This window comes from Scyliorhinus canicula, chromosome 1, assembly GCF_902713615.1.
Source record: "Scyliorhinus canicula chromosome 1, sScyCan1.1, whole genome shotgun sequence".
Classification (NCBI taxonomy): Eukaryota; Metazoa; Chordata; class Chondrichthyes; order Carcharhiniformes; family Scyliorhinidae; genus Scyliorhinus; species Scyliorhinus canicula.
In genome coordinates, this window is record NC_052146.1 from 226,895,904 (window position 1) to 226,913,600 (window position 17,697).

Sequence of the window (17,697 nt, forward strand, 5' to 3'; positions counted from 1 at the left end):
GGGCCCGTTTATTCGCGCACTTGAGGCAACTGAAGGCGGACATGGCTATGTTGCAGGGGGCACATGTGAAGGTGGGGACCAGATTAAGTTAAGTAAGGGATGGGTTGGACAGCTGTTTCATTCGGGGTTAGACTTTAAATCGAGGGGGTGGTAAGGATTTTCATTCCACTCCCATGTGCATAAGGTGTATACCCGGATAGACCTCATTGTGATGGAGAAAACACTGCTGGCTGAGGTGGTAGATGCTGAACATTCAGTAATAGTGGTGTCAGACCACATCCCACACTGGGTGGACTTGCAGGTTAGCAATGGAAAGGCCCAGCGCCCGCAATGGAGGTTGGATGTGGGGCTGTTAGCGGAGGAGGAAGTACGTGAGTGGGTGAAAGAGGCCATCCATGGATATATAGGGATCGATGACACGGGTGAGGTTTCAGAGGGAGTATTGTGGGAGGCATTGAAAGCAGTTATCAGGGGGGAATTCATTTCAATTCGGGCACATAAAGAGAAGACTGAGCGGGCAGAGTTGGACAGGCTGGTAGGCGAACGTTTACAGGTGGACAGGAGGTATGTGGAGTCTCTGGATGACGGGCTTCTGAAGGAGTGTCAGAGACTGCAGTTGGAATTTGGGCTCCTGTCCACAGGTAAGGCGGAGGGACAGCTGAGGAGGGTGAAGGGGGCGGTGTATGAATATGGGGAAAAAGGCAGCAGGATGCTGGCGCACCAGCTGAGGAAACAGGAGGCAATGAGAGAGATTGGGAAAGTGAGAGAGACAGATGAAGGTGGTTTTGGATCCGGCAGGTATAAATGATGTATTTCGGAAGTTTTACAGTAAATTGTAAATTGTATAAATCGGAACCCCCAGCCGGCGAGGAGGGTATGAAGCGATTTTTGGGAGGGCTGGAGTTCGAGAGGATAGATGAAGAGTTGGTGGAGGATTTGTGAGCCCCAATTGGGCTTGGGGAGGTTTTAGACGGGTTGGGGGCGATGCAATCGGGTAAAGCCCCAGGACCAGACCGATACCCGGTTGAGTTTTAGAAACAGTTTTCTGGGCTGCTGGGGCCGCTCCTGGTGAAGGCTTTTAATGAGTCAAAGGAGTTAGGAGTGCTCCCCCCAACGTTATCGCAGGCACGATTACCCTTATTTTGAAGAGGGATAAGGATCCGGAGAGGTCGAGGCGGTGGTAGCCATGGATGCAGAAAAGTCCTTTGATCGAGTGGAGTGGAAGTACTTGTGGGATGATCTGGGAAGGTTTGGGTTTGGGCAGGGATTTGTGGATTGGGTCCAGTTGCTATATCAGGCACCGGTGGCGAATGTAAGGACAAACTGGGTTTGATCAGAATATTTTAATCTGTGCCGGGGGATGAGACAGGGGTATCCATTCTCCCCACTACTGTTTGCCCTGGACATAGAGCCTTTGGCAATGGCGCTGAGAACATCAAACATTTGTCGGGGGCTAGTGAAAGGGGCAATGGAACATGGGGTCTCTCTCTGTGCAGATGATGTGCTCCTTTATATAATGGGTCTGTTGGGGGGAATTGCAAGAATTATGGGAATACTGGAGCAGTTTGGCCGGTTCTCAGGTTACAAATGTAAGTGCCGAATAAGGGCAGGGAATCTAATGCCTGGGTAGTTAGGGTTTAGGGCTGGGGGAAGTTGGGTGTGTTATTGTGGCGGTTTTGCGTATGTTGGATCTCTCTGTTGTTTAAAATGTTAAAGTTATAAATGCCTCAATTAAATATTTTCAAAACGAAAAACTATATTATACAATATCTAGCGTGTTACTGGGCTGTAAACAAAAAATAGTTCAGCAGCACAGTTAAACAGCTGTCCAAATTTCGATGGCGCCCTAACAATTGGCAAAGGAGGGCAGAGGTAAGATCTCAGGCGCGATTCTCCGCAAATGTGGCGAATCGTAAAGGCTGCCGTGAAACTGGCCGTGTTTCACGGCAGCCTCCGCGCCCCCTCCCGATTCTCCCCCCCCCGGGCGGGGCTAGCAGCGGGGCCCCGTGAAGCATGGCATCGCGGACTTAGCGACCGTCGCCAAGTCCGCGCGCCAAGCGTCACGCCGGCTGACGCGCACGATGACGTCAGCCGCGCATGCGCAGGGCCGTCATCTCCCTCGGCCGCCCCGCGGACTGTGTTTGCTGCCGTAAAAACAGTCGTAAAGGCTCATCGGCCTGGGGAGAATCGCTGTTCGCCATAAAAAACGGCGAGCAGCGATTCGTGTCGTGGGGCGGCCGTGGGGGGGGGGGGGGGGGGGGGGGTGGGGGGGGAATAGCGGGAGGGCGTGAAAAATGTTGGGGACGCCCTCCCGCTATTCTCCGGCCCGTCGTGGGCAGCGGAGAATCGCGCCCCTCATCTTATAGTTCCCTGCATGACGAGCTTGTTAGGTGAATTGAATATTCTGAATTCTCCTTCTGTGTACCCGAACAGCAGCCGAAGTATGGCGACGAGGGGATTTTCACAGTAACTTCATTGCAGTGTTAATGTAAGCCTACTTGTGACAATAATAAAGCTTATTATAAAAAAGATTTTTCAAAATGGATGTATGCTTTTTTTACTGCAGTTCCCTGAATGATTTACTCTGATATTTCCTAGTCATACAGCAAAATTATACCTAATAACTCCGCCTTATTGTGTTATAAAGTGCATTAAAAGATAGATCATATTCATCATGAAGTACATTTTCTGTGAATAATAATTATCCATGGCACAATAATTAAAATAGAAGTATTACATTTCAAAAAGATTTGCAAATGCTAATTCACAGGCCAGTATTTTCCAGACCCACCTGCCCCGGGTAGGTTTGTAAGATCCAGGCCCTTGTCTAGATCTGAATCACCCATGTGGATATATGATATTTTTATTTCAGTTATTACATTTCATAATTGATTAAAACATTAGTGACAGTAGTGTGTTAATCTAATAGTCTTATATAAGGGAATTACGGTTTCAATGACCATTTGACTTCAGGGAGCAAATAATGGATTAGCTATTTATCACTTGTTTGTCGGGGAGTTCAATATCTTTCTTGCTGATGTCAAATGACCTTTAATTTGATGACAGTAATATCGCAATAAAGGATTGGGCAATTAATGTTAATGGAAAGATTGTTGTTATTTTGGAGTATCAACCTTTAATGAAGTAGAGTTTGGGCATTATCACTGATCCAGGTACAAATTGCATTGAAAATTGCAGCCATTTGAGAAGTATTCTTTTGAAAGTGTCCTCTCCCTCATTATGGCAAAGCACAAAATCTATCAGAAACCAATGAAATCAGGTGACATTTTAATAGATCATTTTTTTTAAATGTTCCTGGACATAATTAAGAGTGGTAATGGTGCAGTGAAAAATGACAAAATCATTGTTTTTAATCAGAATGCCAATCATTAGCTGTGAGTAACACAATTTTAAATGATCTAAATTAAATTTTGAAAAATAGTCGGAACTACTTGCTATCGGTATATTGCATTTTTTTGGATCATTTAAAAGAATATCCAAAAAGTTATCAAAACAAAGGGCAGACGGTGGCACAGTGGTTAGCACTGCTGCCTCACAGCGCCAGAGACCCGGGTTCGATTCTGGCCTTGGATGATTGTCTGTGTGGAGTTTTCACTTTCTCTCTGCATCTGCGTGGTTTTCCTCCGGGTGCTCTGGTTTCCTCCCACAATCCAAAGATGTGCAGGTTAGGCAGATTGGCCATGCTAAATTGTCTCTTAGTGTCCAAAGGTTAGGTGAAGTTGCGGGCCTAGGTAGGATGCTCTTTCAGAGGATTGGTGCAGACTCAAATGGCTGAATGGCCTCCTTCTGCACTGTAGGGATTCCATGATTCTAATTTAATTAGTATCCTTGTACTCTGAAGAAACAGCTTAATTTTTAGACCCCCTTGAAGGCCAACAAATGAACGCAGTTAATGGAAATTCCCAATCATGATTGATTCTTTCCAGGGTTGAGGCCATTTTTAGGGGCAGGGACAACTCCTAATGAAATGCTTATTGAACTAATGCAAAAGACAGCAGAAACTCGGTTTACTCTTTAAATAGTTCCAATTTAAAACTCCAAGATCTTCTGTAAACTAATCTGGGATAAATTGCATCAAGAAAACCAGCATAACCTACAGGGGAGACGCCAACAGTGCCTTGCTTTGGTGACTTTACTGAAGCTTTATGTTTCTTTCCCCAAATATTCCAATTACTTTGATTTATTCCTTACAGGATACAAGGTTTTAATGTTATAGACTAAAATATTTTGTCCCATCCCGCCGGCTGAATCTTCCAGTCATGCCAGTGAAGAGCCCATGCGACATGTTCCCTGGTGGCAGAGGGTGCAGGGCACACAAAACCCCATAGACGCGACATGAGTGGAAGATCTCGCCACTGGCCAAGGGTGAGCCACCTAAGCCATTGAGAAATATGCGGAGGGGCCAAAGGCTTCCAAAGGTTCCTGTAGTCACTCTGCACACATATTTTTCTGGGAGTTTCTTTTCCTGTTTAAATGACCTGAGGAGAACTGGACCATACTGTATGCTTTAACTAATTAGAAGACAGAACAGTAGATGTATTTTTAAATCCTGTATACAATATGAGAATAGTTGATAGTGTCTCATGTAAACTTGATACGTAAAACAGGCATGAGGCATGAATCAGCAAGTTGTAGAGCAGTTAATTTAACGCTAGTAAAAGAGAGACGTCATTATCTTACCCTTACCAAGTTACGTATAATTAAATTAACTTATTTTGATGTAGAATCAAGTATCTTGAGAAGATCTTAACACATAATTGGTCTTAGAGACAAAATATGGATAGCATTTTAATTAAGAATCATTAGTTCTGATGACAGGTCATCGACCTGAACGGTTAATTCAATTTCTCTTCTTACAGGAGCTCACAGACCTGTTAAGTATTTCCAGCATTTTTTATTTTTAATACACAAATCTTTTTCTATTTATACTTGTGTCAATCAAAACCAATCTATTTTGTATGTACACCAACGGGCAATTTACATTTCATCACATTAAAATCTATTTACCTTTTGTCTATTTACTCATCCACTTAATTTGTCCAGATACTTGAATTTTAACAATCTGCCCTACACCAGAACAGTAATTCCTCACTTAATATTGTAATTGTGTTCCTAAAATTACAGCTTCAAATGAAAGCGTTAAGTGAATCGTATTTTCCTATGACCACCAATTAAAAACTGTAGTTAGCTTCTGTAGGACCGTTATCATCAGAAAACAATTAAACCATTGTACCCTATAAATTGAAATACGGTGAATTCCTAAATTTCAATATTCCCTCACATTCACCGCCTCTCCCACTCGCCGATTCTCCCACTCACCACCCCTTCTGCCCCCCAACTCTCACACTCGCTGACCCCTCTCACTTGTCAACCCCTCCCACACTCTAAACCTTCTGCTCACTGACCCCTTCGCTCGCTGTGAACAAGGGCTCAGGAGAGAAGCAGCGAGAAAGAGAAGGGCGAGAGGAGCTCCAAGTGGGAGAGTCTGGACAGAGGCGGCAAGAGAGAGAGGCGGTGAGTGGAAGAGGGGGGTAACAGGAGACTTGGAGAGAAAAGTAGCGAATCAGAGAGAGGCAGTAGGAAGGCCGATGAATAGGAGGGACAAGGAAGAAAGCAGTTAGCAGGAGAATGGCCCCAAACAGGAGGGGCAGTAAGCACAAAGGTGGGGGTGTCAGAGGGTCAGCACGCGAGTGGGAGCAGGCAGGGAGGCAAGTGGTAGAGACCACTCCGAATGGTGAGGATCAGGGGCGGATTTCTCCCCTACCCGGCGGGGCGGGGGGGGTCCCGGCGTAGCGGAGTGGCGGCAACCACTCCGGCGTCGGCGTGGTGCCAACCGCACCTTTGGGGGCTAGGCCCGCGCCAGAGCGGTTGGCACCACGCCGACTGGCGCCAAAACCGGCACCAACGGCTTTTGACGCCTGCTGCCCGGCGCCCAGGCTGGCCGAAAGGCCTTCGCCGGTTCGTGCATGCGCCGGTGGTGACGCCGCTGACGTCACCACCGGCACATGCGCGCTGGGGGATTCTCTTCCGCCTCCGCCATGGTGTAGGCCATCAAGAGAAAGAGTACCCCAACGGCACTGGCCCGCCCGCCGATCGGTGGGCCCCGATTGCGGGCCTGGCCACCGTGGGGGGACCCCCTGGGGTCCGATCGCCCCGCGCCCCCCAGGACCCCCGGGGCCCGCTCGCACCGCCGATCCCGCCGCCACCAGAGGTGGTTCAAACCTCGGCGAAGGGAGAGGCCTCCCAGCGGCGGGATTTCGGCCCATCTCGGGCCGGAGAATCGCCGCAGGGGGCTCGCCGCTCGACGTGGCGCGATTCCCGCCCCCGCCAATTCCCGGGTGGCGGAGAATTTCTGCCACGGCGGGGGCGGGATTTTCGGCGGCCCCCGGGCGATTCTTCGACCCTGCGTGGGGTCGGAGAATTTCGCCCCAGATCACCCAATGCCAGAACCACCTCAGAGCAAAACAACACTAAAACGGAAATCCCACTGTTAAGTATGCACACAAGCATCATTATATCTGCGATGCTAAAGTGAAACAACTTAAAATGGAGCAACTTCAAATTTATTGGAATCTTTTAAGTTTTAAGCAATAGTATAGATTATTGAATATTCTATGGAATGTGTTATGATCCCTGGCCAGACCAAAGTTGTTGGTGAGATCCAGTTAGGGGCCAATAACATTTTGTTCAAAGTATTCAAAGTTTGAGATCCAAGACACTTGCTCAGTGAAGAAAACCACTAGATACTACAATTGTTGAACAAACGAAAATAAACTTTACTACACAAAGTTAGAAAGATAAAACAATTTACAACAACAATCTTATACTCTAACATTCGGGGTACCAGTGACTTAACAAGCCAAATGTGGTCAATCACACCACACTACACAATGGGCGCGATTCTCCGCTCCCACGCCGGGTGGGAGAATCGCGGGAGGGCCGGGTGACTCACGACACGCCCCCCTGGCACCCCCCTGCGATTCCCCCACTCCCCCTCCCCCCCGCTCGGATGAATCGCCACTTGCCGTTATTCACGGCGACCGGCGATTCTCCGGCCCGGATGGGCCGAGCGGCCTGACGCTCCCGACCAGTTCACGACGGCGGCAACTACACCTGGTCACTGCCGTTTGTGAACATGGGCGCCAAATGCTCGTTTGTGGCTTGTGGGGGACGGAGAGGGGAGTGAGCACCACGGCCATGCTCGGGAGGGGACTGGCCCGCGATCGGTGCCCACCGATCGTCGGGCCGGCGTCTCCAAGCGACGCACTCTTTCCCCTCGCCACCCTGCAAGATCAAGCCACCACATCTTGCAGGGCAGCGGAGGGGAAGACGGCAACCGCGCATGCGCGGGTTGGAGCCGTCAGCCGTCGTGACGTCAGCCGCGCATGCGCGGGTTGGAGCCGGCTAACCAGCGCATGCGCGGCTGACGTCACTTAGGCACCGCCGTCGCGTCATTCTCGGCGCGCCGCCTTGACACAAGCGTCAAGGCCCGGCGGCCAAGAGTTACGGAGCGCCACTCCTAGGCCCCCAGGTGGGGGTGAATAAGGTGTGAGGAGCGGCCTCCGAGGCCGTCGTGAGACTCGGCCGAGTTCACGACGGCCTTCCCGATTCCGCGCGGGAGCGGAGAATTCCGCCCAATAAATCCCGAATGTGACCCAAACGGATTCCATGGATTTCACAATAATCCACCCAGTCATCTGTAACATTGTGAATTAACAAGGTTAAACATCCTGACTTCGAAATATATAACCAATCTTTGACTATTACTGGGTCAAAATCCTGGAACTCTCTCCCTGACAGCACTGTGGATGTACCTTCGCCACATGGACTACAGTGGTTCAAGAAGGCAGGTCGCTACCATCTTCTCAAGGGCAATTGGGGATGGACAATAAATGCTAGCCAGCGACGGCCACATCTCAAGGTCAAATAAAATAGAGATATGTAGAAGTATACCGTCTGCTCCATTTACCAGATGAACGGCAAAATTATGAAGTGGATTTCAGGCAAAAAAAAGGGAAGATGTTTCATGCAGGAAAAGGTAGGATTGAAACAGATTTCAATTAAGTAACTGGGAAGAAGAAACAATTCCAAGGTGAGGACGTCTCCAATACTACATATTGGAAAAACCAACAGGTGAATTATCAATTGCAATTTACTTTAGACTTACAATTGTTTGCTGTTTACATTCAATTCACCATTCATTGGAACCAAAGAACCTCGACTGTCTCGAAGCTGGAAAACAAAATGTTTGACAACAGGTTTCACACCGAATAAGTAGAATGTCTTATATTTTGGAATCAGCAATGCAGCGAGGTGGGAGAGGAAGGGGGGTGGAGGGGGGTGTGAATTAATGATAAGCCAAAATTTGATCAGTCCCCCTACAGCCCTACAGAGAAAGGAAATATAAAAATGTTTTCTGAAGTGACTACTTGTGGATTTATTTGAGAAGGTAAATTAATCAGCTAATGATGGAAATCCAGTCAATATAATCCACTTGGTTTTTCAAAATTTGTAGAGAAGGATAAACCCCATTGGAAAATTTGCTAAATAGATGCGGTGCAGGAAGAGGGAGAGTTAGCTGGACACTTCATTTCAGGATGCAGTCAGTAAAACTTTCGAATTGGTCAATGCTCAGGGAAAGGATGGTGTGACTGCAAGTCAGGAAGGTATCCCATCATTTGGTAACAGAGGAATCTCAGTTTGAGCAACATGTATTGATGAGACAGTGGTATAGTGGCATTGTCACTGAACAAGTGACCGAGGGTAATGCTCTGGACACCTGGGTTCGAATCCCCCAATGGCAGATTGTGGAATTTGAAGTCAATAAAAATCTGGGGCTGGATTCTCCCCTACCCGATGGGGTGGAGTCCTGGCGGGATGGAGTGGCGTGAACCACTCAGGCGTCGGGCCGCCCCAAAGGTGCGGATTTCTCAGCACATTTAGGGGCTAAGCCCTCACCTTGAAGGGCTAGGCCCGCGCCGGAGTGCTTCCCGTCCCGCCGGCTGGCGGGAAGGCCTTTGGCGCCACGTCAGCCGGGGCCGAAGGGATTTCGCTGGCCCGCGGAAGTTCGCGCATGCGCGGGAGCGTCAGCGGCTGCTGACGTCATCCCCACACATGCAGGGGAGGGGATCACTTCCGCGTCGGCCATCGCGTAGTCTATGGCCGACGCGGAAGGAAAAGAGTGCCCCCACAGCACAGGCCCACCCGTGGATCGGTCGGCCCTGATCGCTGGCCAGGCCACCATGGAGGCACCCCCCGGGGCCAGATCACCCCGCGCCCACCCCCCCCCCCCCCCCCCCCCCCACCCCCAGGACCCTGTAGCCCGCCCGGGCCGTCAGTCCCACCAGTAAGGGAGGTGTTTTGATTCACTCCGGCGGGACCGGCATTACAGCAGCGGGACTTCAGCCCATCGCGGGCCGGAGAATCGCCGGGACGGTGGGGAGTCTGCCGACTGGGGCGGCATGATTCCCGCCCCCGCCGAACCTCCGGTGCCGGAAACTTCAGGAGACGGCAGGGGCAGGATTCACGCTGACCCCCAACGATTCTCCGACCCGGCGGGGGGGGTCGGAGAATCCAGCCCCTGGAATTAATAGTAAAAAATCCATTTGGTTCACGAATGTCCTCAAGGAAAGAAAATCTGCCTTTCCACAGTTTCCACAGTAATGTGATTGACTCTCAAATGCCTTCACAAATGGGGGTAACTAGGGATGGGCAATTGGGCAATAAATGGGCCAGTGACACCCACAGACCGTGCATGAATTTAAAAAAAGCATATTTTCCATTTACAATAAATCTTATAACCAAAACCATGGGCAGGGGGTTTGTGGGGGTCGGAGAATCGCCCGGAGCTGGCGTCAATCCCGCCCCCACCGTGGCCCGAATTCTCCGCCACCTGGGAATCGGCGGGGGCGGAATCGCGCTGCGCCGGTCGGCGGGCCCCCCGCGGCGATTCTCCGGCCCGCGATGGGCCGAAGTCCCGCCGCTGACAGGCCGTTCCCGCCAACGGGAATCAAAACACATCTGGTGCCGGCGGGATTGGTGGCGCTGGCGGGCGCCGTGGTCCTGGGGGAGCGCAGGTCGATCTGGCCCTGGGGGGTGCCCCCACGTGGCCTGGCCTGCAATCAGGGCCCACCGATCGGCGGGCGGGCCTGCGCCATGGGGGCACTCTTTTTCTTCCGCCCCGCCATGGCCTTCAGCATGGCGGGGGCGGAAGAGTACCCCCTCCGCTGCGCATGCGCTGGTATGACGTCAGTATCGGCGCATGCGTGGACTTCCACCGGCCGGCGAAGGGCTTTCGGCCCCGCCTGGTGGGGCGCTAAAGGCCGTTCGCGCCAGCCAGCGGAGTGGGAGCCTCTCCGGCGCGGGCCTAGCCTCTAAAGGTGCGGAGAATTCCACACCTTTGGGGAGGCCCTACACCGGAGTGGTTATCGCCACTCCACAACGCCCCCCCCCCCCCCCCCCCCGCCCCGCCGGGTAGGGGAGAGTCCCGGCCCATATTACCCACAGCAGATGTTGCAGAAAACCAACATAACAAAAACTCAATCAACCGGACACCTCATCCTCAAAGGAAGAGAAGAAAAACAAATCCCGAACCGCAACCCCCTTCCCCCACCACACTTTCGCTGGGAATTGACAGTGACTAATTCCTTAAAGTAGGTAATGAATGGCTGCCATTTCCGATAGAACCCCTCAAGCGATCCCCTCATGGTCGACTTAACATTCTCCAGGTACAAGAATTCCATTATGTTACCCATCCATACCAAGTTGCTGGGCGGAGTAGAAGACTTCCATACAAGCAGAACTTGTCTCCGAGCTATCAATGAGGCGAAGCCAAGGACGTCAACCTTCACCCCCGGCGAGTCCGATTCCCCAAAAAAGGCCACCAGAAGACAAAGCTCCAGATCAATATTTAGAATCGCTGATGTGGTGCTAAAGAAGAAGACCCAGAAGCTTACCAGTTTGGGACAAGACCAGAACATGTGTGTGCAGTTGGCCGGCCCACCAGAACACCCATATCACCTGTCCTCTACCTCCGAAAAGAAGCCACTCATTTAAGCTTTGGTCAGGAGCGCCCAATGCACTACCCTCAGCTGGAACAGACCAAGCCACGCACATTAAGACATGGAGTTCACCCTACGAAGGGCCTCACTCCACACTTCATCATCCACAATAGGTCCCAACTCTCTCTCCCATATCGCCTTCACCTCATCCACAGTGTCCGAATCCTCCGACAAAATCCGCCCATAAATGCCGGATGTGCTACCTTCCTCTGATTCTTCTTGAGAAAGGATCCTCTCCATCAGAGATGTCCGCAGGTCCACGGGAGATGTCGGAAAGGCCCCTCGTACAAAATTCCTTATCTGGAGGTACTTGAACGAGTTCGACCCCAAAAGTTCAAACTTCGCCGACAATTCCTCCAAACTGGCAAACCATTCCTCCACAAACACATCATGAATCTCTCAAGCCCCTTCCCTCCACACACCCTAAATGTGGCATCCAGTCTCAACGGCTCAAACAGATTTGGTGCCATCAGAGGCCATCCTCGATACAAATCCAAGCTTAAAGTGCTGCCTGAATTGTCTCCATATCCTTAAAGTGGACATGACAACAGGGTTCGAGGGATAGCTTGCCAGAGAGAATGGAAGGGAGGCCATCACCAATGAACCAAGACTAGATCCTCAACACGGCCTCGCTTCCATCTGTCCCCATATGGAATCTGGGTCACTGCACCACCCCAGCACCATCTCTGCATTGGCCGCCCAATAATAAAAAAGCAAATTCAACAATGCTAAAGCCCAACACTTCACCCCCCCCCCCCCCCCCCCCCCGAGCCTTTGAAGAATTGTACTCTACCCCCCAAAGACAGGAGAAGTTACCCCACTTTTGGAAATCGGACTTAACCTTACTCACCAGACTTGCGTAATTCAATTTATGGAGCAGGGCCCAATTGTGGGCCACCTGGATACACAGATACGTGAATCTAGAGTTGGCTAGGCGAAAAGGGAGCACACCCAAGTTGGTTCCCTTCCCTAGGGGATTAAGAAGAAAGTACTCACTCTTTTCCAGATACATTTTGTATCCTAAAAAAAAAACAAAGCTCCTCAGTAGCTCTATTATTTCACAAATATTGGGGACTGGGTCCATAACATAAAGCAGCTAATCATCAGCATATTGGGACGCCCTATGTTCCACCTCTCCCCTCTTTATCTCTTCCACTCACCCAATGCTCTCAAAGTTATAGCTAAGGGTTTAATCGCTAACGCAAATAGGGTGGAGGACATCGGGCACCACTGTCTTGTCCTCATATTCAATTGAAAGTATCCCATGCTCAAGGCGTCGGTACGAACACTAGCCAAGAGGGCTGAAAACAATAACCATGAAAGCAACTTTGGCCCTACCCCGAACCTCTCCAGGACTTCAAAAAGATATCTCCACTCCACCCTATCAAGTGCCTTCTTGGATCCAAAGACACAATAACCTCCGCTTGGGCCCAATGGACCGGGAGAGAACAACATTCAACAGCCCTCGAATATTGGCTGACAATTACCGGCAATTGTCCTCTGCAATCACCTCAGGAAGACAAGACTCCAGCCTTATCACCAATATCTTAGCCAGTAACTTAGCGCCCACATTTAACAGCAAAATAGGCCGGTATGGTCAACATTCCATGAGGTCCTTATCTTTCTTCAACCGAAAGGAAATAGAAGCCTGTGAGTGTGTTGTAAACAGAGATCCCTGAGACAAAGAATCATTAAACATATCTATCGACTGATCCGCAAACCTCTTGTAGAATTCCACAGGAAACCCATCAGGCCTAGGAGCTTTACCCGTTTGCATCTGCCCAATACCTTTCAAAATCTCCTCAGGGCCTAACAGGGCTTCCAACACCTCCCGCCTCTCAGCCCGCACCACTGAAAACGCCAACCCAGCTACAAATGTCAACATGTCCACCACCTCCCACCCCCGCTCCTACTAACCTCTGCCATCTACCCTTACTTCCCTATCCATGTGCATCTTATATGGCATGATCTCTCCTCTAATAACTTCTTTTAAGGCTTCCCAAAGAATGGAGGGCGAGACTGACTCATTGCTAATGGCCTTAGACATGAGCGCACAGAACCTCATATCCGCCAATAACACATCTAAACCTACGATAGGCGTTCAGCGGGGTACAACTCCAAAACCAAATTCACCAGATGCGGGGCATGATCCGAGATGACAATGACTGAATGCTCAACCGAGAGAAGAGACCTACCCACCAGAAAAAGCCAATCCCGGAATAAATCTTGCGGACTGGAGGAAAGGACGAGAATTCTTTACCCGCTGGGTGCACAAACCGACACAGATCTGCCACCCACCCCCTGGCCCCCCCCCCGCAAATGAGTCTTCTGCAACAACACCACATCAGCCCTCAGATTTTTTAGGTGAGAGAAGACTCTCAAACATTTTAGTGGGCCCCCCTTACGCTCCAGGTGACAAACCAAACAGGGACCTCCCACCCCATCACCACCCCTCCTCATCCCTGAGTCAGCCATTTTCACCGTGAATGATTAACAAGCACCTGCCCAGAGGATGTAGGCCCAAGGCCCACCCAAGATGACTGCCAAACCCATCCATAAAGTGAAAGAAAGAAAACCCCATAGTCACCGTCAGAAAACTAACCCTCCCTCCCATTCCTCTCCCCTGAACCAGACCCCGCCCAAATGTACATGTTGGTTACATACCAAAGAACAATACCCTCTCCTAACCAACCCCAACAAAATAGAACATAGAACATAGAACATTACAGCGCAGTACAGGCCCTTCGGCCCTCGATGTTGCGCCATCCTGTGAAACCCCTCTAAAGTCCCTCTACACTATTCCCTTATCGTCCATATGCCTATCCAATGACCATTTGAATGCGTTTAGTGTTGGCGAGTCCACTACTGTTGCAAGCAGGACATTCCACGCCCTTACTACTCTCTGAGTAAAGAACCTACCTCTGACATCTGTCCTGTATCTATCTCCCCTCAATTTAAAGCTATGTCCCCTCGTGCTGGACATCACCATCCGAGGAAAAAGGCTCTCGATGTCCCCCCTATCTAATCCTCTGATCATCTTGTATGCCTCAATTAAGTCCCCTCTTAACTTTCTTCTCTCTAACGAAAACAGCCTCAAGTCCTTCAGCCTTTCCTCATATGATCTTCCCTCCATACCAGGCAACATTCTTGTAAATCTCCTCTGTACCCTTTCCAATGATTCCACATCCTTCCTATAATGTGGCGACCAGAACTGCACACGATACTCCAAATGCGGCCGCACCAGAGTTCTGTACAACTGCAACATGACCTCATGGCTCCGAAACTCAATTCCTCTACCAATAAAAGCTAACACACCGTACGCCTTCTTAACAAACCTCTCAACCTGGGTGGCAACTTTCAGGGATCTATGGACATGGACACCGAGATCTCTCTGCTCGTCCACACTACCAAGAATCTTACCATTAGCCCAGTACTCTGCCTTTCTGTTATTCCTTCCAAAATGAATCACCTCACACTTTTCTGCATTAAACTCCATTTGCCACCTGTCAGCCCAGCTCTGCAGCTTATCTCTGTCCCTCTGTAACTTGTAACATCCTTCTGCACTGTCCACAACTACACCGACTTTAGTGTCATCTGCAAATTTACTCACCCATCCTTCTACACCCTCCTCCAGGTCATTTATAAAAATGACAAACAGCAACGGCCCCAAAACAGATCCTTGTGGCACACCACTAGTAACTGGACACCAGTCAGAGCATTTCCCATCAACCACCACTCTTTGTCTTCTATCAACTAGCCAATTTCTGATCCAAACTGCTAAATCACCCTGAATCGCATGCCTCTGTATTTTCTGCAATAGCCTACCGTGGGAACCTTATCAAACGCTTTACTAAAATCCATATACACCACATCAACTGCTTTAACCCTCATCCACCTGTTTGGTCACCTTCTCGAAGAACTCAATGAGGTTTTTGAGGCACGACCTACCCTTCACAAACCATGTTGACTATCTCTAATCAATTATTCCTTTCCAGGTGATTATACATCCTATCTCTTATAAACCTTTCCAAGACTTTTCCCACAACAGAAGTAAGGCTCACTGGCCTATAGTTACCGGGGTTATCTCTACTCCCCTTCCTGTACAAGGGGACAACATTTGCTATCCTCCAGTCCTCTGGCACTATTCCTGTAGACAAAGATGACTTAAAGATCAAAGCCAAAGGCTCAGCAATCTCCTCCCTAGCTTCCCAGAGAATCCTAGGATAAATCCCATCCGGCCCAGGGGACTTATCTATTTTCACACTTTCCAGAATCGCTAACACCTCCTCCTTATGAACCTCAAGCCCTTCTAGTCTAGTAGCCTGTATCTCAGTATTCTCCTCGACAACTTTGTTTTTTTCCTGTGTGAATACTGACGAAAAAATACTCATTTAGCACCTCTCCTATCTCCTCGGACTCTACGCACAACTTCCCACTACTGTCCTTGACTGGCCCTACTCTTACCTTAGTCATTCTTTTATTCCTGACATACCTATAGAAAGCTTTAGGGTTATCCTTGATCCTACCTGCCAAAGACTACTCATGTCCTCGCTTGGCTCTTCTTAGCTCTCTCTTTAGAGCCTTCCTAACCTAGCCTTCAAGCGACCCAACTGAACCATCACATCACATCTTCACATAAGCCTCCTTCTTCCTCTTGACAAGTGATTCAACTGCTTTAGTAACACATGGTTCCCTCACTCGACCACTTCCTCCCTGCCTAACAGGTACATACTTATCAAGGACACGCAGTAGCTGTTCCTTGAACATGCTCCACATTTCTATTGTGTCCATCCCCTGCAGTTTTCCTCTCCAGGCGATGCATCCTAAGTCTTGCCTCATCGCATCATAATTGCCTTTTCCCCCAGCAATAACTCTTGCCCTGCGGTTTATACCTATCCCTTTCCATCGCTAAAGTAAACGTAATCGAATTGTGGTCACTATCACCAAAATGCTCACCTACCTCCAAAGCTAACACCTGTCCTGGTTCATTACCCAGTACCAAATCCAATATGGCCTTGCCTCTTGTTGGCCTATCTACATACTGCATCAGGAAACCCTCCTGCACACATTGGACAAAAAACGGATCCATCTAAAGTACTCGAACTATAGTGTTTCCAGTCAATATTTGGAAAGTTAAAGTCACCCATAACAACTACCCTGTTATTTTTCGCTCCTAGGGGACTCGATCGTAAGGGGAATAGACAGGCGGTTCTGTGGACGCAATCGAGACTCCAGGATGGTATGTTGCCTCCCTGGTGCAAGGGTCAAGGATGTCTCGGAGCGGCTGCAGGACATTCTGGGGGGGGGAGGGTGAACAGCCAGCTGTTGTGGTGCACATAGGCACCAACGATATAGGTAAAAAACGGGATGCGGTCCTACAAGCGAAATTCAGGGAGTTAGGAGTTAAACTAAAAAGTAGGACCTCAAAGGTAGTAATCTCAGGATTGCTACCAGTGCCACGAGCTAGTCAGAGTAGGAATGTCAGGATAGATAGGATGAATGCGTGGCTCAAGAGATGGTGCAAGAGGGAGGGATTCAAATTCCTGGGGCATTGGGACCGGTTCTGGGGGAGGTGGGACCAGTACAAACCGGACGGTCTGCACCTGGGCAGCACTGGAACCGATGTCCTAGGGGGGGTGTTTTCTAGAGCTGTTGGGGAGGGTTTAAACTAATGTGGCAGGGGGATGGGAACCGATGCAGGAAGTTGGAAGGTAGTAAAACAGGGACAGAAGCAAAAGGAAGTAAGGGGAGAAAGTGCAAGGCAGAGAAGACATAGTCAAAAATCTAAAAGGGCGACAGTACAAGGTACAGTGACTGAGGGGAGCTCAGTGAATAGGCCAGTAATAACAAAAGGAATAAAACTGAGATGTTAAGATTCAAAACAGAGGTTAAAAAACCAACATAAGTGTACTTTACCTGAATGCTCGTAGTATTCGGAATAAAGTAAATGAGTTGATGGCACAAATCATCGTAAATGACTATGATTTAGTGCCATTACTGAAACATGGTTAAAGGATGGTCACGACTGGGAGTTAAATATCCGAGGGTATCGAACTATTCGGAAGGACAGAGTGGATGGTAAGGGAGGTGGTGTTGCTCTGTTATTTAAGGATGACATCCGGAGCAATAGTAAGGATGACATCGGTGCTATGGAGGATAAGGTTGAATCCATTTGGGTGGAAATCAGGAATTGTAAGGCGAAAAAGTCACTGATAGGAGTAGTCTATCGGCCACCAATAGTAACGTTATGGTGGGGCAGGCAATAAACAAAGAAATAACTGATGCATGTAGAAATGGTACAGCAGTTATCATGGGGGATTTTAATCTACATGTCGATTGGTTTAACCAGGTCGGTCAAGGCAACCTTGAGGAGGAGTTTATAGAATGTATCCGCGATAGTTTCCTAGAACAGTATGTAATGGAACCTACGAGGGAACAAGCAGTCCTAGATCTTGTCCTGTGTAATGAGACAGGATTGATTCATGATCTCATAGTTAGGGATCCGCCTCGGAAGGAGCGATCACAATATGGTGGAATTTAAAATACAGATGGAGGGGTGAGAAAGTAAAATCAAATACTAGTGTTTTGTGTTTAAACAAAGGAGATTACAAGGGGA

At 49.2% G+C, this 17,697-nt stretch overlaps 1 protein-coding gene across 7 annotated transcripts in view; it reads right to left on the reverse strand.

The window, feature by feature from the left end:
• si:zfos-1056e6.1 (uncharacterized protein LOC107988029 homolog) overlaps nt 1-17,697 on the reverse strand; it is a 102,840-nt gene that overhangs the window by 64,779 nt on the left and 20,364 nt on the right. For all 7 annotated transcript variants that reach the window (XR_005462013.1, XM_038808596.1, XM_038808560.1 and 4 more), the window contains one exon: nt 8,189-8,253. Coding sequence is in view for 6 of the 7 variants with exons in the window: in XM_038808596.1 (XP_038664524.1) it covers nt 8,189-8,253 (65 nt within the window). In the remaining variant the exon portion in view is untranslated. The remainder of the gene's footprint in view (nt 1-8,188; nt 8,254-17,697) is intronic.